General features: G+C 37.6%; 1 protein-coding gene across 1 annotated transcript; it reads left to right on the top strand.

Annotated features, from left to right (window-relative positions):
• RAB12 (RAB12, member RAS oncogene family) lies at positions 1–26111 on the top strand. The gene is made up of 6 exons (XM_074878512.1): positions 1–259; positions 13661–13721; positions 21511–21649; positions 22200–22289; positions 23267–23371; positions 23886–26111. The coding sequence occupies exons 1-6, from the start codon at positions 16–18 to the stop codon at positions 23997–23999; spliced, it is 753 nt and encodes a 250-aa protein (XP_074734613.1). The 5' UTR covers positions 1–15; the 3' UTR covers positions 24000–26111.
• Positions 26112–26218: the final 107 nt, after the last annotated feature.

Here is a 26218-nt window from a genome sequence, read left to right as displayed (position 1 = left end):
CCGCATGCGTCGCTGATGGAGCCGGGCTCGGGGCTGCCGCAGCGCAGGGTGGGGGGCGGCGGGCTGGACCTCGGGTCGGGCTCGGCGGGGGGGTCGCCGGCGCTCTCCGGGGGGCAGTCCCGCCGCAGGAAGCAGCCGCCGCGCCCGGCCGACTTCAAGCTGCAGGTGATCATCATCGGGTCGCGGGGGGTGGGCAAGACGAGCCTCATGGAGCGCTTCACCGACGACACCTTCTGCGAGGCCTGCAAGTCCACCGTGGGTAAGGGAGACCGCCGGGCCGCGCCGCGCCCCGTCCCGTCCCGTCCTGTCCCGGGGGAAGGGGGGGGCCTCGCCCCGGACCCTACTGCGGGGCCCGGCCCTAGAAACGCGGAGCTCGGCGTGACGGCCGCCTTCCCTGACCTCCCTCCCGCCTTTCCCCAAGCGCGGGCCCCCTCCCAACATGCCGGCCCGAGGCTTTCCCCTCAGGCGCCTCCGAGCCGTCGTCCCCGTCGGGGTGCGTGATGGTCGCCGTCCCCTTCCCGCCCAGCCTCCCGCCTGGCGTCACCTCGGGTGGGTTCCTCGACCGTGGGCCGCTTCACAGCGGGAAGTCCACGGGGTTTATGGCGAGAGAGCCTTTGGTGCCAGACTTCCCGGCTCTTGATGGAAAGATCGTGGAGGTCCTAACCATCTTTGCAAGTTTTGAGAAGCTGTTGGGTATCTTGTTCCAGCCTTACTAACGACCAACAAAAAACACAGGGTAACAAAAATGAGGGGTGGTTGGTAAAACGGGTTACTGTGCTCAAGTCTTAGGTGTCGCGTGTAGGGAAACAGAAGTATTTCAGGAGTTGAAAAGTTGCACAGTGTGTATTCAGCATAGTCGATGGGGCTTAAAATACTCCTCCAGACCATAGTCTAATTAACTCCAGATTGCTGTTACGCCTTCATCAAGAAACCCCCAATGGTGTTAGATCTGAGAAAGTTAATGTTTTGTTTCTTGAAGAGTAGTACTTCTTGAGCATGCTGTGTGTTTTGCTCCTCACACTACTAACTGGAGAGCGACCTCCTAGTTCTGTAGTATGCTGTCTTATTCATGGTTTAGTCATCTGTTCAAGTCTTGGAGGTAATTTAGTGCCTGCTGTCTTTTAATACAGAAATGTGCAAAGGGAGGAAAACAAGCTAGTTAGTCTGCATTGTTATTGGAGACCTACCCTTGGAGTTGAACTCCTGAGTAGTGCAGCAAGGCGGTTGTTAGGTCTGTGTCATTGGAAAATGTGTGTGCTTAGCTTAATTGTATCTTGAAATGTGAGGAAACATAGCATCTGATGGAAAGTGATTGTATTGCCTTTTAGAAGCCAAATTATTACTATCCAAAACTATCTTCCTCTGACAAAATAATACACAGATACTCTTTAGTTTTAATGTGTGTCTTATCAGTTGTTTCATTCTTTCCTAGGTTCTCTAAACATCCCAATCTGGTAGTACAGATTAGCACTGTTAGTGTTGGTATGTTTTTGTTTTGAAGTTGGTAACTTAACCTCGTAGAAGTTAGAAAGACAGCGGTAGCGTATCAGAGGCATTAATCCTCAAGTGACGTGTTGTAAAGAAGAAATGCTGATGATGGCTTCTGTAGACTGACAGATTTAATTAAATATATGGTGCAGCTGAGGAAGTAGAATTAGTAGTGGATTGTTTTATTTATAAATTCTATATACTGTTTTGAACTTCTACCTTTTTTGGGTTGACCTACATTTAAGGGTTCCTTCAAGGCTGGGCTGCTCTCTGTAACTAGGGTTAGTTTCCTCATGCGAATCTTGAGAAGTGAGAGGAAGTACTCTAGACCCCAGTCCAGACTTCCAGGCTGGTGCCTTGTGAGCAAACCTGATTTGCTAGATAACTGAGACAGTGATTGAAGCAGGGAAGCTTCCTATTTTAGAAAAGAAACAGGAAATAAATGGTGCTATGCTGCTAGACAGAAGATTACGTAATGTTTGATGTACAAAGTGTGCCAACATAAAGCAGCATAGGGAAATCAACTTGTGCCAAAATACATGTAGAAAGACTTGACAGTAATGGCATTCTTTCAAGGTCCTCTGACTAAACTTGAGAGCTGTTGAGATTCCCCCAGATCCTTTGACTGCTAAATGAAAGAGCTTTTCACAGTCAGCCTGCACCCTGCTTTTTTGCGCTATAGAGTAAGAAAAAGTAACCTCTGCTATTTACATTTCATGTAGATTGAAAATAACCCACACTCCAACATGACCTGAGGATCAGACTTTGATACACAGTTGAAATCATAAAGCTCTTTATTTGTCACCACTTACTGCAGTGATTTTCAAGAATTACAAGTGGAGAATGTGTTTTGAAATGTAGTTGAAAACCCTGTGACTGATCCAGTTTCAGAGGAGTTATATAAACTGAATATACCTTGAGATTAAATTTGAAAAGGCTATGTAAGCAAACAAGTAACTAAAATTTGCTGTATCTACCTTATGTTAGCAAAGCTGTATTTTAAATGGAATGCTAGAATACATATTTACGCCCTCACCTTGATATTAATGGCCTCAACCTTACTTTTATGGTTTTATACTAAACCTGCGGAAGTATAGGCCAAACAGAACAACATTTAACACCTTAACCTTTTGTATCAAAGTGTACAGGCCACTCGGAGGTCTTCTCTGACAGTGGAAGAATTGCAAATATTCAAAAACTTTGGCTGTCTCCTGTCCCTAAGTGCTGTTTAGGATAATAATGCTGTGTCATGGAAAAGTGGAGTGTTTCTGCTGAAAAGGGGAGGTGTGGATTTGAATAAGAAAGATACAGTATTTTAATGCTAATTTAAGATGACTACATTGCCAGATTGGTAAAGTAAGTTCTATAATAAAAACACATCAACATGTCTTCAGTCTCATCTCAAATACTGAAGTTCTTTGAAAGTGTTCAAAAATAGCTTGGCAGATTTCAGCACATTATTCGTAATGGCACATGATGTGCTGTTGATCTAAAATTCTTTTGATGTATTTATTTTGGGCATTAAATTAGTTGCATAGAATATTGTGTCTACTTAATCTGCTATTTACATAGTACTGAGGATACTCAATATGCTCAAATATTTACTGATTTTTGCATGTGGTTGTCAGATGAGAAATAGATGTTGCTGTTTCCAATTTTATGTGCTAGGTCTGAATGTTTGTTCTTACTATTAGATTATAACTTATTGTTTGGGCAAATAAATTGGTTTTAGAAATGTTCCTCTGTATCTGAAATGATGTAAAATTACTCTCTTCATGCCAGTGTTAAATCCAGAGTAGTTAAGGTAACTTCTTTTCTGTAATGGAATAATGCTTGTGTGGGGGTGATATCGGCATCATATTAGTTTTATCAACAAACATAAATATACAATCTTTCTTTGAAAATAAAATCTGATCTCTGTTTATGATTTGTTACCTGACCCCCATGCACCTGCATTATTTGCACAGGAGCAGAATCCAAAACTATAGCTTGAAGGTTTTTCAGACTCATGACAATTAAAAACAAGTATGCCAAATTCAGCACGAAAAGGGATCGTCTTTCCCGAGATAGTGGATAAATACTCATTGCCACATTTGTGAGAAGATTCAGAGGTGGATGGTGAAGGAAGAGTGCTTGCCTTTGCTGCTTCTTCCTCTCCTTACCCCACCCCAGGTAGTTCTTATCCCAAAAGAAATACATCTTAATTCAGATCGCCATAGTGGTGATGTTATAAGTAATATACTAATTTTTAAAAATGGTGCTAACTCACCCTCTTTTTCATTAGAGTCCCTTTATGTAATAGTCGGAGGCCTTTGTTCTCTTCCCAGCATCTGTCAAACTACTGCTCAGTCTCATGGTTATCTGTCCTACCTTCATCCACCAAATCGTAGCTCATTCCCAGTGTCTCTGCTGTTCTTCCATGACAGATGTACACAATTCCTGTGCTCAGCAGTATTTCTGGTCCATCTAATTTTGCCGCAGGCATTGTGCTTCTCTCCAGGTTTTAATCTCTGAACCTGAGGTTCCTGCTCACCCAAACTTGGGGCTCTTGCACTGACTCACCTCTCAAGCGCCTGCCTCTCCTGTTCCCTCAAATTAAGTTGAGCTCCTCGATTTTCTTTTACTTGCTGGCTTATCATGTAAAATTTCTGAGGCCTAGTCTTATCCTTCAGCTCTTGTACACAAGGTCTGAAAGCATTCCAGGAAAGAGGCCTTGCCCTTGATAATATCAGAGCAGTTTGAGTGCCTTGGGCATTGCTGTCTCCTTTTAGCAGCTATTCGCAGGAAACTGCAGTACTGCTTGTAGTAAACACTAAAGCTTCCTTAGGTCCTGTTTTACAAGCAAAATCATAGGTAGAGCTACTCTGTTAACTTTGTAATGGGAAGGTTTGTTGTGCATCAGGATGGGAATGTTGTGACCTGTGTTCTGTTTTGGAGTAGTGTAGCCTGCGGGATCCAGATCAGTGGCAAGCAAATGCATTGTGATCTGAGACGCCTTCAACTTGACAAAAATGCTCTTTGACCTTGTTTAACCTTACCTTGATGTTAGTGTGAAATGGCATGTAAATTGGGAACTTATTAGATTTAGAGCTCAGTGGCTTTTTCTTCCAAACAGTCTTTTCCATATCAATTCTTTTTAAAATACCCATGTGCATGCAAAATGCCTAATGTCCATCAAATAAACAGTAATGATGGGGAAAGCTTTATGTTTATCTTTTATCAGAGCAATCTTAAGTATGGCAGCTTCTGGTTCTAATATAGATACACATCAATACGATATATAGATATATACAATTATATATATGTATAAATATGTTTGGGGTTTCTGTCACAATTCAAACCGTTTCTTCATTCTCTTTATCTTTAAAAAGTGTGGACTAACAACATAAACGTTGTTTCATTCCCATAAGCTTGTCATATAACATATTCACTAAAAGTGTCAGCCTATTCATTTTAAAAGTATCAGTTGGTTATTTTTCAGAACTACCCTTTAAGTCACCCCTCAGTTTTTTAGTTACCTAGTCAGTATTTATTCTTACAAGCACTATAAACATGGTATGTGGCTTACCAACCACTTGAAAAATAATTTTTCAGTAAATCGTAATAGACATTATGTTTTAAAAACAAGTTTAGTAATTTGATGTAATCTGAAATTAAAACAATCTACATAAAATTTTCAGAAAAACATCCTGCATCAACTAGAAGAACTTTTTTTTTTTTTGCTACACTTGTATGTGCCTGTGGGCTCTTTCTGACAAGTGTAATTCATTTTAACTTTTCTTCAAAGATTTTTTTTTTTTCCTCTTCCATAAGATGGCACTGAAAACTTAGTTGGAGTGGGCAGAGGGGAGAAAGCGTAGAAACACATGTCTCTACCACATCACGACAAAGTAGCAGTAAGATGTCCTTGCTGTGTACACAAAGTCAGCTCTGTACTCAGGCTGAGAAATTTTTGCTGTTGTCCAAAAAAATAAAGACAGTTCTGATCAGTGATAAGTATTTCTGTGAGAATTGACTCTTATCTTTGCATGTCCGGGGTGTTAATACATACCTGTTCTTATAAATTGGCTTTTTGGCTAGTGCAGAATAGAGTAAATAAAACATACAAATATCTTATTAATAGTGTGCTGCGATTACTTGACAAACTACAAATAGAGGAGAGCAGAAGGCTGGAAACTCGCACAGGAAACAATTTTGTCTTACACAAAACCTTAAGATAATAAGGGAGTACGTATGAGTCTGCTTTGTCTTCAGTTCTGTAACCATAAGTTTAGGAAATGCAACTTGTAACAGAAGCCTATGTTCCCTGGAAGCTGCCTTTTACATTTAGGAGTAGTGTTGTCACTTGTAGTTGATACTAAAGACTACAGCAACTGAAAGCACCTGGCAAGTCATTGTTTGCCTCAAGTGTATTTTACAGCATTTGGTGTAGTCGGCAATTGTTTTCTATGCAGAATTGTTTGGATCCTCATAAGGTAACAAAACTATATTCTAAAATAGGAAAATGTAGTAGGTAGATGATACCACTTATCAGGGTTCAGGAATAGGTTTTTGGGGACGTAGGGGATTTTTAATTAACAAGAGGTTAGGAAGAAGAGCAAATTTGAAATTGACTTTTTTTAATTTGTAACCTAGATGTTAACTTCATCTGATACAAATATTCAGGTGCTGGGTTATATCAACACTACAGAACGGTCAGAGTACCTTGTAGTCCCTAGTCAGTACATATATGAGAATACACAAGTAAAACAACAGGCAGAATGAAGAGGCCACTTGAATGGTGTCAGATGTGGAGTTTAGTTTGCAAGAAGAGTGGAATGCAGCTGTCAAACTCAGTCCCTGCTGTGAACAGCTGAGCGCGTCAGTAGCAAAGGAAAAAAAAAAAAAAACTAGGGCTACATGATTCTCAGTTATGGACTTTCTTATTTCTTTCTTGAAGTTGTGAGCTTAAATGTTCATTTAATGAAAATAGCACATGCACTTGCTTTGTGCTTTTAGTTAAACCATAAAATGGAAAAGACAAACTTTTTAGAGTCCCTTTCATCACAAAAATCCTGAAGTGTTTGTAAACTGTCTTCACTAGGCTGTCCTTAAACAAGAAAGAGGATTAGTATTCCCAGTTGTTTAGATTGCAACTATTTAACAGCATATAGCAACACTTCTACAACTTATTTATTCAGATATCCCAAGGAGTGGGAAACTTGATACCCAAACCAAAATGCTAAGTTCAGTCGCATTTTGAAATAGATTCTGCCTTTTTAAAATCTGGATAGTGCTGCTCATTAATGAAGTTTAACTTCACATTCAATTTTCCTTTCAGATCAGATAGATGTAGACCTGTAGCTCACTATGTTTTCCTGTTCTGTAATCAGAAGTTTTGAAAATAAGTCTTGTTCAAGAAGGCAGAGAGTCTTATTCCTTCCAAGCTCCCCTTCTACCTCAGTCATGTTTATGAAAACTTTGGTGCATGCTTTGAACTTAGTACAGTAAATTGTGTGAAAAGCCTACATTTTGTGAAAGGTTTTATAATTTTAGTGTCCACAAGAATGTAAAGAAATGATAACCTCCTCCGTGCTCATTGAGTTTGGAAGTATGAAGCATCAGAATTGTGTAGAAGCTGTATATTGGACATTCAAAAATTACTGACAGTTTCCTAAAAACTCATTATAATGACATCTTCAAAATTTAGTCACCGCATGTACATTACCAAATTATTTTTTTGCTGGTGGTGTATCTGTTTAATTCTGGTGTGTAGCTCAGTCGCCAGTTGAGATACGGGTACACTTTTATTTTAGGCAAGCAGTCTCAAATGTCTGCATGTTAATCATTCTAGAATTACACGCTGAAGTTTTATGGACAGAGTATTTTACCTGCCTCTGAAGTAGTCTCCAAACTGGCTCTCATCTGACTAACACTTACTGCTTCCAAGTCTCTTTTTAAAATCTTTAAATTTATAATTTACATTTTTGACAGAGGTATTTCCGCTTTAGTATGTTTTAAAATTAACTGCATGTCCTACAGCTTCAGTTAAAATAAGATACAGTGTTTTGGTTTGATTTTTGTTTTCTTGAAACAGTTTTTGTAACCTTCCCCTCTCTGCCCTTTTGTTTGCTTTGCCCTCTGAGCAAGATGGTAGAAATCAGTATCAAAGCTATTGAGCATCTTTTCATTGACTTCAGTAGTTTCTGGATAGGTGTAAGTATTGTATGGTATTTAGTTACAGACCAGGACTAACAGAGATGGCTCTTACCTCAAGAAGCATGTGACCTCAGTCATCAGTTGTAGCAGAAGTAAGAAAATTGTCTGTATAATGCTGTCAGATGCCCAAATCAAATAAACTGTTGTAGTCTTTGAATATGTCTGTTCTAATGGTTAATTAGTATATAACCTTTGAATTTTTAAACTAATTGTGTTTCTTTAAATGTGGTCTGATTATTTTTCACTGATTGAATTGCTTTGATGCAAATCACTATTAGGCCTCTGAAGATTTAATCTATTAGAATTGATTTTAGTTGGAGGGGTTTTTTTGTGCTCTATTTGCATCTGTTTTCCCAGTTCCTCCTTTAACTTTATTATCAGGAAATCTTGGTCTCCGAGAGGTCACTCTGTGTGCATTAAGGAAAGTAGATTTCTTTTTTCTGCCACTTAGGCAAAAAAATTAATATCGAAAACATAAATGCAAAATGCATAGTAAGAAGTTTCTTCACTATTTGTTTTATTTCTAAACAAATTCTTTCAGCTTTAAAGAGAGAGGCTAGACCCAATTGTGTGTGTTTCAGCTTGTGCTGTAGTAGATAACCTTTAGTTCCTGTTTGGGGCAAGAAATTATATATTAGCCTGTTCTGGGCTAGGCTTCATTTTTATTGGATTTCAGTCACAAGTTTGGTTCAGTGACGAGATATGTCATCCTCACCAACTTGTCCTTATCTAGAACGTCATTAATGCACTTCTATTTTGAGTGTCTGTTCTCTTTCTTTTAAGGCTGTTTATTTTTGAGAGGAGTACAGTTTGCTTAGCTGTGTGTTTAACAGGCTTTTAAAAAACACTTCTACTAGCCCTTTGTTTTCCCTGGAAAAAGCATAGTTTCAGTTGAGTGCATGTTGCAATAGATGTTCTCATTCGCAGGAAGCATATTTTTAGTCTAAAGTTCATGTGCTATTAACAAAAACAGTGTGCTTTGTATAAAATTTTGAAAATCCTTAACTAATAATCTTACCTTAAACATACCACATCCTTAATGCCTTATTTGACATACATCTCGCTTGTGGGGAAAGGGCAGCAGCTCATTCACAGTTTTAAGTGGTAGGGCAAGCTGAATCAGTATACATTGAAAAGCTTAATAGATACCAAATCAGAAACCTAAACCAGAAACTGAGATCTGGGTTTTTTTGTGGCTTTTTCATTAGTTCTTATATGTGTATGTGATTTGTGTTTAGATTCATGAAAAAAGCCTTTCCAGGAAAAAACCTGGGGGTCCAAACCTGATATCTAAAATGCACACCTTTAATTCATAAAATGAGAGATGGTGGTCTGTGTTTACTCATGGTGTGAGTGTAATTTTAGAAAAACTGAATGCATTGATTGCCTGTGGTCCATGGAAGCCTGACGTATGGAGAGGAGGCTGACATTTTAATGGGAGGGGAGACTGATAAGCCTTTTGGTTCCCCTCACATCCCTGTGACCTGGCAAAGGGCATGCTTCACTGTGATCACAAGCACATACACTTGATGATGCCATGGCATGTGTACATTTGGTTATTCGTTGACGATAAATTAGCCAGCAGACACTTAAAATGCTAACTAGGTAGCATGCAAACCAGCAATAGTTTTCGGGTGTTGTAGCAGCTAAAGACACCTTTTTAAAATCCTTTCTTTTTATAAGATGCATTGTTCAGATTTAATGTGGTTGTCAACAGTAATTATTGATTCCTCTTGAAGTATGTATAAAACTGTGCCCTTGGTTTTATTTGCATAATTAAGGACACAGGGTGCTTAAGTGGCTTGTGTTAGCTGTTGTTGACGTCATTTTAGGCGATACCTGCTGTAACTGGAGGTGCATGGTGGGGAACATGTTAGTGTAGCTGTGTTAGTAGTGTTATGCCAGGGCTGGTAAGTCCTGTCTGTCAGTGCATGTGTTCAAGAACACCACTGGGCAGCTATATAGCTTCGAGACTGGAGCAGCCTCTGGCGGAATTGAACACAGAGAAAATTCACAAGTTTACTAAACTTGGGTGTTAGTTGTGTGTTGGGATCTGGCTTAAGGGAGTAGTAACTGTGCAAGGACTACCAGTATCATTACAAACAGTGTGAAACTTGGAAGAAATCTGACAATTTGCCTGTACTTAACAGGTGTTAGAATTAGCTTTAACAAGACTGAGAAACAACATATCTTAGAGCAACTGTAAATTGTTTATTGAAGCAAGGATTTTAAAGAATTTATCAAATATTGCTGGCATCAACTCTGTGGTATTGCAAAGCACTTCTTGAAAAAAACCCACCGTTTTCTAAGAGCAGACTTAATACCTTCTCTCTCCTGTACTGAATAGAGATGCTTAAAAGAACTGTTTTAAGTTATTCCGCTGAAGAATGGGAGTTTTCAGCAGTCGGTCCAAATCTTCTGTTCTACAACTGCAAATACAAAGAACATGTAAGACTGGCTTAGCATACATGAATGGAAAGGTGCCAGTTGTCTATCGATGTCATGTGTGTCTAATAAGTATTTGTTATCTGTAGTAGTGGAAAGTATGAGTTTCTTGATTGACTTTCAGAGAATATTAACAGTTTTCCTCTTGTTATTAGCTGGAGTAATTGTATGGACAGCAAAACTTTTCATTTAGGCATTTTCATTGGTGTTAATCAAGCTAAATGATTTGTTTCATTGAACTTTTTCTTAACTCAAGATGATATTTGAAATTGAAGTGGAAAACAAATTATTGTGGTAGTGCTTTAATTAAATTACTGATTTGTATGTAAACTCAAAGCACTACCTTTGGCAGGTCTATGGTGAAACATGGTAATGAAACCTGACAGGCTTAGGAATTTGTTTCTTCATGTGCAAAAGGAAAGTTACCAGATTTTTTCCTTCAGTATTGGCAGACATGAAGTTTTTGATATTGTGTTGATGCTTGCAGAGCATTGCTAATTATAAAAAGCAGTTGAGCAACCTTTGCTTAGTTCTGGCAAACTGTCTGCCTTAAGTGTTAAATGAATCAAATGATTCTGTGGAAGAATCTGCTTTTCCAAAACTGGTTTGCATTGTTCATTGTGAAATTTAACAGTAGGGAAATGTTTCATGGTATGATTTTAAGATGATTAATAGAAAGATCTGCCTTTCAAATAAGAATGCTGTTGACATTTATTTTGAAATCATCTCTTTAATATGTAGGCTTTTTTCCATTTCATTCATATGTTGTGCCTACTAGTCCCAGGAAGTCCTGCGTTGAAAATTTACTTTAGAACAGTTGGATTTTCTCTCCATAGTTCGTTATTTACTTTTCCTTTTAAAAAATACAGCAAAACCATTTTGTTCCTTTGTTTATGTAAGACAGAAGTGTATTCTGTACAGAAGTGTACTTCAGTAAAAATAAAAATGTTTTGTTGATGGAGTTGGTGCAACTTACATGAAATTCCTGTGATGGTTTTTAATACACAATTTTGGATCAGAAATGGTTTAGACTTCATTTTTTGTGTGACAGTAGGACTTTTTCTTTACACAGCAGAGCTGTATTCTCTCTGTGCTCAGATGAAGCTCCTCTACAATTGTTAGCCTAAGTATACCCACCTGTACGAACATCATAGATTCTTTTTCCTATTTATGTTTCTGTGGCAGAGAAAAAGAAGTTTTGGCTTTTTTTAACCTGAGTTCTCAGATGAATGACAAATCATGTAGTATGACATGTATGAGATAATGGAAGGATTGGGAATTGGAGTTGACATGTGGGCAATTATATTCAGACTTACTTGAGGAAGGGAGAAGTTTGAAGCAATTTCAGTTAATACTGATTTATCTCCTTAGCAACTAAAGTTGCCTTCTTGTAGACAAAGCTGTGACCATTAAGACAATTGCATTTTATAGCTTAAATGCATTTATATAGAGAAAAGGCTTTTAACAGTAGAAACAGATGTGTGTTTCCTTAAAAAAGAAAAATCTCATTAATAACAAATCAGTAATTACAAGAATTCTTATTTCCCACATTTTGGATAGTAGAGCATAGCTGGACCATTTTGCTTTCTTCTGCTTTTACGCTAACACAGATGGTTTTTCAGAAGTGTAGAAAAATATTTCTTAAAGTTAGGGTTAATAAATGCTCTGAAATTTTCATCATTCTAATATTTTTTCTCAATTTGCATATGAATACTTGAAAATTGCCATTAAAATTGTAGATTGTAGAGTACAAATCAGTTCAATGCTTCAGCTCCTGTATTGCCCAAGAACCCTGCAGGGGATTGAATGGGATACATTTTGGTAAGTGAAGTACAAGCATTGTATGTCCTGAATAGCTCTCCAACAATTGGTGAATAAGCATGCTAGACAGTTTTAAGGACATGGAGAAGGAGGACAAATGTTGTGGTGATAGCCAATACTTCTATCACTACGTAATGTGCAACTGCAAGCTGTTTGAAGGGGTTTTTATTTAGGAGAATGAAGATCAGTGATCCTTCCATTTATTTAGTCTAGATGAACAGTGGCAACCTGCTTTGCAAACTAAAAATAGAATTGAGTGTATCCTTAGCATTTCAGTTAGTAAAGTGTATCTAGTTTTTTAAAACTTAGTCCATTTTATTGTCTCATACAAACAACTTCACAGACATAATGGTCCTTGAAAGCACTTTGAAATAAATGCCAAGTCAACAACATATAACTGGCCTTCAGGATGTAAAATGCACTTTTTTTTTTCCCCCCTACCTAAATTTTCAGGAGTTGAAAAGCTTTGCATAAGGACCAAGTTCAGTCCTTTCTGTCAAAGTTAAAATCCAGTCTTGACTCTTAACAATATCAGCAGGGACGCTCGGCTTTTACTAAGGGTAGACATTAGGAAAATGTGTAGTTTTTGTTAGAGAAAATAAAAATCTTTTTCTCCTCTTCGTTTTCATCCCTATCCTTGGTATACAATTGTATGTGAAATAGTGAAAGTGCTTCCAACACACGATGCTTTTACACTTCTGTGTGAATTTAAGTGTACCAGTCTGAACCATGTTCTCTTGTCTTTTTATTTCCTGTTTTTTGATTTAGCACTGTTAGGAGGGATGGTGTTCAGAAGGAAGAACTGAAGCAAAAATCTTCATACAAATGTACACTAAAACGAGCAGGTTCACAATCTACAAATGCTATGATATTCTAGGACATTTATACCCTGAAATATTCTTGTAGTCGAGGTGGTAATCTTTTGTGTTTAGATATTGTTTGACCATAGTATGTCTTACGTGTTAATTGCTAGCATTAATTTTTTTTTTTAATAGAAGTAAAATCTTTCTGTATATCAAGGTCTTCATGGTTTTATCTTTGATATTTAACATGCATTCAAAATGAGGCTGGAGTTTTGAGATGATGGATAAAAGTACTGTACAGGTATAAAAGAAATTTCAGAAGTCAAATACTTTCTCTAAATCTAAACAGTTTGCTAATATATATTTGCAGGAATTAAAAATGACAGTGCTGACAAACTTCTTCATAAACCAACCACAATTCCAGCACTTCTACTAAAATGGTTTGCAGATGCTAAGCATCCAGCCTGGAAATGAGATGTGTATTGTTCCCACTTCACAAAGGGCAAAACTGATGTGGAGGGATTGGTTTTGCTCCATGCCTCTAGGGCATTTGTGCCAGCTGGAAGTAGAGCAGGCTTGTCCTTGACAGTCAAGGTGAATAGGGGAGAAACAAACATACTGTGCCTGTTGTTTTACTGTTACGTTGGGTTTACCTGCTGCTGGAAGTGTTGCACGAAGCGGAAGGTTTATGTTGTGATGCTGCCAAATTGGATAGCTCACAGGCTATATAGCGGTTGTCAAATGCCCGTGATGTTCCTGAGGTGACCCATAGTGATGCAAACCCTTCTGCTTGTTCAGACTGTTACAAGTTTATATATTAAAAAAAAAAAAAATCAATAATAATTACACCCTCATTACTTTTGCTTCTTATTCCTCCTTTTCTGTTTACTGTATTTTATTTATAGGTGTTGATTTTAAAATCAAAACAGTAGAGCTAAGAGGAAAGAAAATTAGATTACAAATCTGGTAAGTAACACAAACGTGCAACCAGCAGTATGTTTTAATTTTTATGTTCTAGCATGAATTAATATGCTTGTCTAATACTATTAACTGTTATAAGCTGGTTTAGCTCTTACCCTATTCCTCCTCTCCTCCATTCCCACAAGACTTAAGCAAAACCAAATAGCTCTTAGATTTTTGTGAGGGTAAAGGAGGAGAAGGAGAGATAAAGTTAGAAATAGGACATGAATGTAATTACTGAAATGTTACTGTATCACAGAGGTCTCAAGTCCCTTTTCCTAGAAGAATTATATCACCTACAGAAGAAATAGAATAGGAGTTCTAGAAATAACAAAAGGTGACTGTATTAAATAGACACTAGAGAAAGTATATTCTGATTTTTTATTTTCTGGACTGTTTAAAACTGACTTTCAATGTAACAGCAATTATAAAACAACCGTGAAGTATTTTCTAAACTGTTTTTCTGAATACTTGGTATAGGCAGTGCTGTTTCTTTGATGCTATATTAAATAACTTTGAAGTGAAGTGCATTCAAGACTAAGTAAATTTTATCCACTCTAAGCAGCACTGAGAAATAAACCGATCCCATACAAATAAGACTCAATACCTTAACTGGTACCAGTGTCCTACTACAGAAAGCTCAAAGTCTGAGCTAAGCTTTTTCTTTCTGTAGTAGGTTACATGTTTCCTGATAATGATTCTCCATGTCAATGATTAATGCAAATTTTATTGTTTAGAAATTATTGAGCTTAAGAGCTCCTTTGTTTTGCAGAGTAGTACAATATGTAAACATTGTAATGAGAGAATAAACCAGCTATGTTATATACATTAATCTTATATACCACTATGTAGAAGCTTAGCTTTGGTTTATTAACAGTGCGTGATGCATAATTGGCATTGTAGTTAAACTGTTAAAGCTGCTAACAATCCATAAGGGAGAAAAATAGCTCTAAATATACTCTTTGTTACACTTTTGGGATATTCTGGTGGTTTCTCATTCTTAACTACATGGATGCAGTGGATTCAGCTTACTAACTCCTCTTGGCAGGTCACCATCAACTCTGTTTGTCACACCATGTGTCTGTCTTGCTTCCCTCTGAGTTAACTGCTGCTTCATCTTTGGTATCATCGGTCACCTAACACTTGAATGTTAGTGGCATGTCTTCATCCGTCATCTGTCCCTGTTTGGAAACCTATGACCACAAGGCTGGCAGTTGAGCCAGCAGTTGTTAGCCAGGGTCTGCTGGAGCTGACAGAGGTAACACAAACTTCTGATATGGAGATGCTACTTGTATGCCTGATATGAATTCTTGCTATGAAGTATGCTAAGCTTATCAAACAATTTCTTCACGTTGAATAAATACTTCATAGGAGAGATGTTTTGTTGGAAAAGAAATGTTTAAACCATTATTTTCCACATATTGAGAATATGCTAGTAGAATATAGGAAACTTTTAAAACTAAAAATTGGTAGGTTGCTAAAACGTGACCATTACTCCTATGTGAAGCCCTGCTAAAATGGTGGAGAAAACACAATGTAAAGAGATAATATTTTAAAATAATATGATAAAATCCATGAACACAACAGCCTTTTCCAAAGTGTCACTTTCTCTCCAACAGTGGCTGTTAAAATGCCGTTTTTATCCTTAAAACTTTCTTGGCATACTTCTAATTTTTTGGAAAAGCAATTAGATAAGCACTCCTTTTGCTGATTTATCCTGATTTATGTTGTGTACGTTGTTGGGCCTATTTATAAACTCTTATTTCACAGAATCACAGAATCATTTAGGTTGGAAAAGACCTTTAAGATCACTGAGTCCAACCGTTAACCTAACACTGCCAAGTCCACCACTAAACCATGTCTCTAAGCGTCCATGCCTTTTTAAATACCTTCAGGGATGGTGACTCCACCACTTCCCTGGGCAGCCTGTTCCAATGCTCGATAACGCTTTCAGTGAAGAAATTTTTCCTAATACACAATCTAAACCTCCCCTGGCGCAACTTGAGGCCATTTCCTCTCATCCTATCAATTGCTACTTGGGAAAAAGAGACCGACACCCGCCTTGCCACAACCTCTTTTCAGGTGGTTGTAGAGAGTGATAAAGTCTCTCGCGAGCCTCCTGTTCTCCAGGCTAAACAACCCCAGTTCCCTCAGCTCCTTATTGTACATTCAATTGTTAGATTAAAAGAGGAAAGCAATTTACCAAGTCAAACACTTGGAAGTTTAGAAATACAGACTTAAGTTGCATGTCTGATCCTGAGTCAGCTCCTTCCATACGTACAGAGAGACAAAATTAAGGTTGCCTCATACTTCCTGGTAGTCTTATGTACAATGATAACAGTAACTTTACTACCAAAAAATGTTCTATTTGGTGAACAGATAATTTTTAAAGTTTATGCTTCTCTGTTTTCGTAAAATTACTAAGGTTATGTTTCAAAGTATCAAAGTTTGATTTTTTTTTTTGGTCATTTGATGATTCTACTTCAAAAATCAAACAAGAACAGTTTAAAAAAAAAAGTTTAACTTTGGTATTTTTATGGTCACTTGACCTGTCTTTCCACTGACCACTCTGTCAGCAGAGTGTTCTCCACAGAGCTCTACCACTTGAATTTGTCAAAAACCAGCAATACTATCTTGAATATATCAAGCAATTAGGTGTGCAAGATGTCCTTTTGAAAGCAGCTTCCACACCTGCTGCTGTTAGTAGAGTAGCATACAAATTGGCCTTGTCCTCCCGTATTCCTTTCACAATGGGATGCTGTGCATTAAGGATCACAGAGGCATCTGCTCTTGCCTCTAGGTTACCTGTTCCTATCTGGTCCCTGCTACCTCACAGTACCTCTTCCTCTATTTCCCAGACTTTCAGTCAGGAAACAACCTCCTGCTCCTTAGATTATGAAATGGTAGAGCAGCACTGAGGACACAGAGTAGTGTCCATCTTTTCTGTGCCACCTGGAAAAGTAGTAGTGCCCCTTGGGCTGCCAGAAGTAGTAGATACAGTAAATCTGCTTCTGCGTTGCAGTTCTTGGCTGAAACAAGCTCATATGTTCTGTGAGAAGGAATGCATACGTGCAGCTCAGGCCGTTGGGTAAAGTAACCAGAACTACTGGATAACTAAGTGTCCAAGTGAATCCAAGCATCTGTGAATCAGTGCTTTTTCAAAGCATGAAAACTAGGCCAAATAATAGGAACCCCACTTTCATGCTTTGAAGCATAGGTGTGCCGGGAGTGGCTCAGCAGGACAGTAGGGTGTCTGACTGTGCTTTCTTACCTGAGTCATCTGGGCACTCAGCTGACACAAGCAGCAGTCACTTCTGCCTTTCCCCTCTGAAAGGGCCTGGTTGCTGGAAGCTGTGGTGCCCTGCCACTGTGCCCAGTTTCCTGCTGGGGAGCCAGAGGGGCTTTCTGGTATATCTACAGGTTTAATGCTAAGTGACCTGGCAAGAAAACAGTCTCGATTTGCTACTGAAGGTTGTTTAAACTGGTGCATTCTCATAAAAAGTTCACATTGTGCCAGCTCAGTGCTTTTTAATGGACAGTTGTTGTCTTGGAGAATCTCTGGATTGAGGAGTGGTCTGAGGAAAAGATCACCTGTCCTGGAATATAACAGAATGTAGTTCCTTCTCTTCAGTACCACTGAAATAAATTATTTCATATAATAAAAGATCTTAAACATATTTATGTTTTATGGGAGGAAAAAGCTCAACTTGACAAGTAGATTTAACCTCTAAAATAACTTAAAAACATTTTTAAAAAATATTGCCTGTAGGTTCCATAAAAGCACAGAGCATGTGAAAATGTTAGTGTTAAATGTTTATCTGTGTTTATAAGTATTTTCCTTTCTATTGCCACTTTGCACCATCACTCAAAAAATTAATTTAACTTCAGAGCCAAAGACAGTTTTGAGTCTGTCCATGTTTGTTTCAAGCAACTGTTTGATAGACACAGAGAGCATTTATGTAAAATAAAAATTATCCAAACCTATTTTAATTAAGATCAACTGTATTTGTATTGTATTTTATGTGGTCTGAAATAGAATATGACAAGTCAACACTGGAAAATGGGCTTTGTGTGGTTTTTTTATTTGCTTTTGTTTGGTGTAATGTTTGTATTTTTGGAGTGATGTCTAGTTTCTGTTTTGGAAGCAGAAAAACAGTCAAGCAGTGGGATTTTATTACAGAATATAGATGATCAAGGAGTCATATGCTGTATGTTTCTGATTACAATTTAGAAATATCAGTGTTTTTCCATTAGAACAATTTCTTGAAAAAAATCGGTAAAAGAAAACTGCTTTTAGCATTGAAAAAGGTGTAATCTGTTGTATTATTTTCAGTGATGCCAAATCACTGATCAGGTTATAGTAATTTATTATTTGGACTTCTGGAGTTTGAATTAAATTGAACTGACTTACTCTATTATGTTGATTCTGATGAGAGCAAATAAAGAACTAGCAGCACTTAGCATTACTTAGAAAATTCATGAAGTTGCGTACTGTTAACCCAGTTAAATAATGCTCATCTCTTCTTCCAGCTTTCCACCAGTGCTTCAATACCTACCCTTACAAAAATACTCCAGCTGCAGGAGTGTAATACATCGATGAAAATAGTATAACAAACTTAATTGCTTCAGGACCGCACATGAAAGGAAGGCATTTTAAGTTTGGATATGCTTTTAATATTAGCTCTGCATTGGGGGTTGTCTTTTTTTCCTCAATATTGCAAGAATTTACTGCACATTTTCATAAAAGATAAGATAACACGTGGTAGAAGATGAGATTTTTTCATGTGAAAGATCAACTTGATAGTCTTCTCAGACTGCAGCTTATTTAGGTAGCTTGGGGTTGCATTCTAAACTTGCTAATTGCAGAAATAGTTTTCCAGTTTTCACCTTACTGTTTGAAGGCTAGTGCAATGTTAATGTAATGTTAGAGACTGCAAATTCAGGTTATTTTCTTCCACTTCTCAAAGGAATATCATGCTTACAATCAGAAACCTGTTGATTGGTTTCGTTTAAACTTGCTGCAGCAGTAGAGGCATTGGTTGTGTGAAGTGTGGGGAAGTCAGTGATTTAAAGCAAGGCAAAGAAAGTCAGCCATAATCTACTGTAATTAGCGTGACTGGCAGGTGACAGTCAGTGGCCGTCTGGCCATTTAACATATGTAGTGGGCAGCCAGGCTGTCCATGGGTGTTTTAAACTGGCCAAGGCATGTGTTGTGCTCAAGTAGCCAGCAAGCCAGACTACAAGTTGTGTGATATTTGTATGAACGATGTACACAAAGGGGAGTGCAGGACCTGAGGGTACAGCAGCCAGAGGAGCAGCAGCCTGGGAATGCTGTACTTTTAAAGAGCCTGAGGGTGTTGTGGGGTGAGGAGAGGCCAATAGTACCAGGTAGATTTGGAGATACAGCACTCAGCAGGCTCCGGGAAATACGGAGTTGAAGATCGCTGGAGTGGCAGAGTGTAATGTTGTGTAGTTGGCTCCATTGCCTACCCCTAGGCTTATCCAGTGTGTTGATGACTGTCTTCAGGGAGGGTAGTTGAACATGGGTGTGTTTATTTCCCCTCTGTTTTTCTAACGTATGAACCGAGTGATCTGGTAGCCCTTCTGTGGTAAGAGTTGCTACAGGTCCTTAGTACTGATCTGAAGGCACAGCCAGGGGACTCTGAAATAGCCCCTTTATTTCTGTGTTCTGATAGGGCCACAGAGAAGAGGGGGAAGACTGGCCAGCAAAAAAAAAAAAACCAAACCCAACTTTTTCTGGCCAAAGCTAGAATTGATGCATTCTTCCACATCAGGTATGCCCTTCCACCTGCCATCTAGTTATGTCTGCTCAGAATGCTGGGACTAAAGGGATCCTATCCTTAATATGCTTCATCAGTAGGCTAGATTAGCAACAGATGGCAGGGGCTACTCTACAAGGTCATAATTCTGAGAAATCTATTCATAACCACTAAAGCAATGTTATCCATATGTGGAAAATCAACGGTTCATACTAGATTTTTTAAATTTTTCATGGAGTGAACATCCAAAGGACCTTTCAAACAATAAAGCAAAGAAGTAATGGAAGAGAAAGTAGAGTTAATACTTATATATGTAATTTCAGCTGCCAGAACTTGTATTGCTTTAGTAAAAATGCCTCATTAGTGATAAGAAAACAACCAATCAGCCATCTAAAACTGGTCTGAAATACTACTAGATCTTGACCTTACTGAAACAGGTTACTGGTTTTTACCTTCTGTAGGGTCCCACAGGTTTGTATGAATGTAATTCTGAAGTTCTGAATAGAGAATGGGATTTAAATAAAAATAAAATAAAAACGGATGTGATAGGAATATGTTTTTTTCTGCCCCATATTGCACTGCCATTGGCTTGCAGTGAAGTATTAGTCAATATTTTTCCACAGGCTGTGAAGCAGAGGTTTTAAATCTTTTTCTAGTAGACACTGCTTTACTTTGTGAAATCACTAGCAAAGATTTGTTGCTATCAAGTACACTTGTGGCAATTTCAGGAGAAAGTTAAGTACTTCATTTTTAAACCTGCTTAGTTGAAATTCTTAAAGATTTTGTGAAGAGCAGGATAGGTTTGTGGTAGTTTATTCTTCAGGACAATTGATGTGGCATTTTGTGAACATGACCTTTTTTTTTTTCTTTGGCAACAAGTGTTTCAGGTCTCCATTGTTAATCTCATTCCCAAATTCATCCTCTTCCTCCTTTTGTCTAAAATGTGACTGTTTGAAGAGAGTTTCTTTTAAACTTTTGAGTCCCAGCACACATACACACATTTTCCCCCATCCACTCTAAATTTTGGTCCATCTTTTGACTTGGTCTAACAATTTCAAAATTATCCATTGACTCTGGAGGCTGAACTCAAGCAGCAAATGCTTGATCACTTTGGAGTGTATAACTTTCCAGTTGTGATAACAGTCACATTTTAAGACTTAGGGTATGCACCAGCTATTTTTTTAGTATAACTGCCAAAAATCTTCCATAAGCAGGCTTGATGGTATGATTAAAAGCAGTTCACAGCTTTTCATGGTTCAAGAAAAAATAACTCTTGTGTCTCATCTACTTGGGAATATAAACCGTAGCCAGTATGGATGACATGGTGTCATTCCTGGAAAATAGTCTCCAGTGTAAATGCACCCGGTCTGAAATACCTGCAGTGCTGAAGGTGAGAGTGGAAATGTTATTTAAACACCTCAGAATACTAGATGTAAGCATGAAAGCCAGGTATCTACTTTCAAAAGCTGTACCACATAGTGGTTGCTCACTCTTTTCTTTCACTTCTGCCAGCAGCTTCTGCAGTAGTTTTAGAACCATGGCTGAATTGCTGTGGTTGATCCAAAAAAGGCTCTGAAAGCTCGAATCATAATGATCAGTGCATTGCTCATTTATAGTTGGGTGTCTGGCTATGTTTGCTAAGCATGTATCCATTTCTTTATTTTTTCAGGGCTATTAAAAAAACCCACCAGAAAACCACCAAACCCCAAAAACACAAAACCAGCTTCATCTGCTGGTATGTTTTCATTGGACAGCTTCATTCTTAGACACATGTAGAACTGTTTGGTGGCCTTTCTTGGTGAAGTTAGTATGGAATAAGTAGTCCTGGTACAAAAACTTTTTGATTGAAAGTACTGCTCCATTTCTTTGGCCTGAAATTCACACATATAGAAGGAAATGGTGAATATAGAGTGTCTAATGAGCATGGGGGTGTTTGTATTAAAATGTAACCGAAGTTATTCTGTACTTTGCAAATTGGTGAAATATTTGTGCCAATGTTTGCTGCTGCTTCTTAGGGACACAGCAGGTCAGGAGAGATTCAACAGCATTACCTCAGCTTATTACAGAAGTGCCAAGGGAATTATTTTGGTGTATGATATCACCAAGAAGGAAACATTTGATGATTTACCAAAATGGATGAAAATGATTGATAAGGTAGGCCTTACATACTTTCTTTTTACATGTTTGGGTTTTTTAAAAAGCAATTTTTTTTTTCCTCAAAGGTACTCTGTAAGACTTTTAACCAGCATTGATATAGGATTATTAAACTAATGCCAACTAATTTTCCCTGGATTATTGTAGCCAGGATTTAACATTAATATGTTTTTGTTGCAAAATGGTTGTCCATTCATGCTTCCTTGAACTAGAATTGTCCCAGTTAAAAGTGTCAGTGGAAATCTGTAACATTACTTATTTATCTGTGCACTGGTGGGAAAAAAAGGCTTTATTTCCTGTCTGTCAAATAAGGTCATTGTGTGCATTCTTAGATGTACTAGAACAGCTAGTTCTCAAGTCCTGTTTTAAAAATGGAATTTAAAAATTGAAGTTGAAATTTTTTAAATAATGTTTGGGAAGAATGTTTATATATAAACTGTGTAGGTGTGGCTTGTTATTTAGTGGAGAATTTGCCCTCTTTTAGTATTGTGTTTGCGTTACAAAATCTTATGTTTCTAGGTTAAGTTAATTAAAAATGTTTTAATTGCAGTATGCTTCAGAAGATGCAGAGCTTCTATTAGTTGGAAATAAACTGGACTGTGAAGTTGATCGAGAGATTACTCGACAGCAGGGAGAAAAGGTAAGACCAGGTCTAACCAAATTCTCAGTTACTGTTAGAAGCAAAACTGCTGTGGCGTTGCTGCTGATGGTCTGTGGCTACTCTTGTTCGGACTGTTAGACCCTAAGGAGCATATTGAGAGTGGTGGTGTTCTGTCAAAATCCATATTTTGATTTTGATAAATTACTTTTATGGAATGTGCAGTTATATGCGTTCCTGCTGGAGCAGTATGTCTTTGATGTAAAGAAAGAGTAAACTACAAGTTGGCTTACACTGCACTGTAGTGAAGGGGATGCTCCTTTTTGGCCTCTGAAAGAGCATATAATGAAGACTTGAATCACAAATGGAGATATCTTTACTCAGGACATCTTTGTGAGCCTTCTTCCAGACATTTGCTTTTCAGTAGTATTTTAGGACAGGCAACAGCCCTGCTTGATTACTTGACTCACCTTTGTTTTCATGTGTCTTTTGTTCTCTTCCAACTCCAAAAGTGGTAAGGAACCTGACAAGAGAACATGTTTTAGCATGACACTCACAGCACCATCTTGATCAGGACACTATCATTATAGACATACACAAACATTTTCCTTCAGCTATCCATCATGTGCTTGGAAGCAAAGCATTTTCTGTTAGAGTGCCAAGGCTGATTCTTGCACCTGTACTTCCCTTTTCTGCATTTTAATAATAAGGTTGAGATTAACTCTTAAGTAAAGTTCTTTTTGGCAATCTGTAGCAATCCACATCAACTGAATACATGAATTTATCAAATTTAAGTCTGGAAAAATGCAGCACACTTTTCCAGTAAACCAATTTTAAGTGAAAATTAGCTATATGTGGCAATATTTGCTGTACCTTGGACATACAGGATTACTAATTGGATGAGATTTCAATCACAGATTTAGGGAAAGTTGTGGGGGTTTTTTTAAAGGTTTTATAAGGAGTGTATATTTGCTGGCTGTTTGTACATATCTTCATGTAGTTATTTTCTCTTCCATCAGTTTGCACAGCAAATAACTGGGATGCGGTTCTGTGAAGCAAGTGCCAAGGATAATTTCAATGTGGATGAAATATTTCTAAAACTTGTTGATGACATTCTGAAAAAGGTAAAATATTCAGGTCGTAGTTCCTCTGACCACATAAATGGTCAATGTTTAAGTAATGACTGCAGGAACTTGTTGAGAGGACTTAGAGGGCGAGTGCACAGAGTCAGGTGAAATTTTGGTTAATATATAGTGGGCATGATGTAGTTCACGGACTCTGCTGAACACTTCAGTTAATAAATAGTGCTGTTGAGTTTGGTAAACATCTCATTTTGCTACACTTTTTCCTATAACTTCACTGTATATCAGCAGCTGACTGTACATTTGCCTGCTTTCATTTGTGGGCAGTTCTGTTGTGATTTGTTGTAATTGGTTTAGGAAGTGGCTTTATTTCAACAATGTCTTGTAACTTTTTTCTGAAGGAAATTCTTAGCACAACTTACTTGAATGTAATTTGCTAATAAGAACCAGAGGTCCTTAAATTGAGGCTTTGGCTGACAGTGAACTCTTGAAACAAGCTCTTTGTGCTGAGTTCTATGCAGATGACTGTTTACAGGTGATTTTTCTTTTCTTTAAGATGCCACTGGATGTTATAAGAAATGAGTTGTCCAACAGTATCCTGTCCCTGCAACCAGAGCCAGAAATCCCACCAGAACTGCCTCCTCCAAGGCCACATGTCCGTTGCTGTTGACTTGTTACTCCATACAGAGTGAAAAATAGGAGCGGGAGGGTAAAAAAAAGTATCTGTACTACTCTGCACTACAATCATTTGGCAATTTCTTGTTGCACTTTGCTATTCAAGTCAGAGCTACACACTAACTTGTAAATATGCAAATATGCAATCCTGTGTAGGATTCAGCTATAACATTTAATTATTATCCCTCTCCCTCACAATGATGTTTCATTCATTGCCCCAGTGTTATAAATACTGTACAGTTGGTGGGGGTTTACCACCCTTCCAGTCGAGGAGGAGGAGAAATTAAATCTATACCTATTCTTGGCATAAATGTTGTAATAGTTCTTTGTTATTATAAACAGGCAGGCAGAAGCTCTTCTGGTATGAAGATAAGTATATGGTGCTTTGCTAACTATTTTAAAGACAAATTTTTTAAAAACAGAGGACTTTATGTACAAAGCTTCCATAATCAGCATTATGTTTCCTTTAAATGTAGTGAAAACATTTTTGGCTGTAGCATCCTCTGCTGACTGGATTTATTGAAAAGCTAAGTTTAATTTTTGGCAGTCTTTTATTTATTTTGTTTAATGCTGCACCCTTTCTTTGTGTACCAAGACATCACATCTGGTGCAGATCTAAGATTGCACTCTGAAATAGCATATATAATTTTCTGCGTAAGCATAAACTTGGTTGCAAGAATCATTTAAGTTTCAATAAAAGAATGGAGATATATTCAAGCTCTAAAAAAAACTATAAAAAGCAACGCTGCTGTCCTAGACAAATTCTTTAAAAAAAAAAAAAATTAAGATGATACATTTTCCTATGTTAAGGAATATATATGTGTATTTGTCTGGACATCTGTAGGGTTGGGGGGAAGGGAACCTAAAGTAAAATTATTTTCTTTCCTAATGGTGGAAGTTACTCCCATCAAGCAAATACTGTGTTAGGTTTTTGTCTGATAATGAATTTGTGAATTATATCTTTGGTATATCTTTTATTAAAATGCACTGTTTAGTTTAGCTGTGGTAAATCGGTAGTTACATATTTGAATAACTTGGTGTGTCCTGAATGTTGTGGTATTGAAAAACATTGTGGTCTTTCTAAACTAATGAAGTGCAAATAAAATTTTGTATTTATGAATGACAGTGGAACTGCACCTGTTATTAGAATGGCAAGTATCAAATGATGGGTCAAAGGTAGAATCTGGAATATGGAACACTACTTGTTTTAATTTTCTTATGATGTAATTTTCAGTTTGACAGTTGCTTTAGGTGTAGTTAGAAGAGCAGCAGATGTTAGTTGTTCACCTTGATCACTGCTCTGTTGGGAGAGCAGCTGATGACCTAGCCCGGCTGATATCTCGAGTAGCATGTGACTGCTTGTCATGCTGTCTTAGCAGGTGGTCGCCAAACTATTAATTATACTGGCAACACAAGTATGAACCAGTCTTTTTCCCAATACAGCTTCTCTGCTTCTCATTCTCTGGTGCTGAAACCCATTTTGTCACTTTTGCCACTCTTCTAGCCAGAACACTGGCGCTGGCCAGTAAGGTATACCACTGACTTAAACAGCTTGTCTCTGTTTTCTGGAATGAAAAAAGACACCAAAAACTGTTAACATTAAAAAAAAAAAAAAAAAGGAACAGCCCTTATTTCACTGAGTAAGCTCTGACATTCTGAATATAATACCATGCAGGTCTTTAGCACACCTGAATTTCAACTGACAAATTAAGGAAGCATGGTTGATATTTGTGCTTATGTCTTCTGCCACCTTGTGCCTAAACGGTTTGTTTTTTTAAGTAGTAAACTTACAGTTTACTATCATTGGTAAGACAAAATCAATTTCTAAAGCACTTGTAGGATTTCTGATGGTACTGTGGGCAATAGCAAGGAAGGGAAAATTATGGAAAATGAGTTTTAACTTGACAACCATTTTATTTTAGCTGATTTGTTTTTATTTGTACTTAGAAACTTGTGATTTTTTTCCTGCAGTTTTTGAATTTAATAAAAATTAAGAAATTTGACTTAGATGAACTTTCTTTTTGTAATTCTGTGCTGTTTGTATATAGGTAGATTGGGATCCCAATCTCTTGTACCAAAAATTAAAAATTACTGCGTTTGAAAAAGACATATTTATGTAAGAGTGCTTGAATGTATTTGATTATTCATTGGAAATCATAAAAAGTTCAGGAAACCTGTTTGCTTTGTATCCATTATACTGTGAGACTGAAGAGG

The sequence above is a fragment of the Strix uralensis genome, chromosome 1 (genome assembly GCF_047716275.1).
Source record: "Strix uralensis isolate ZFMK-TIS-50842 chromosome 1, bStrUra1, whole genome shotgun sequence".
Classification (NCBI taxonomy): domain Eukaryota; kingdom Metazoa; phylum Chordata; class Aves; order Strigiformes; family Strigidae; genus Strix; species Strix uralensis.
This window is presented reverse-complemented; position numbering and strand designations above follow the sequence as displayed.

What these genes read in the sequence shown, in the direction of transcription:
- RAB12 (XM_074878512.1), top strand. Translation starts at nt 16, where the DNA reads ATGGAGCCGGGCTCGGGGCTGCCGCAGCGCAGGGTGGGGGGCGGCGGG. An exon ending in GGCCTGCAAGTCCACCGTGG is followed by an intron (nt 260 to 13,660) that starts GTAAGGGAGACC and finishes TTTTATTTATAG; the next exon opens with GTGTTGATTTTAAAATCAAA. An exon ending in TTGATGACATTCTGAAAAAG is followed by an intron (nt 23,372 to 23,885) that starts GTAAAATATTCA and finishes CTTTTCTTTAAG; the next exon opens with ATGCCACTGGATGTTATAAG.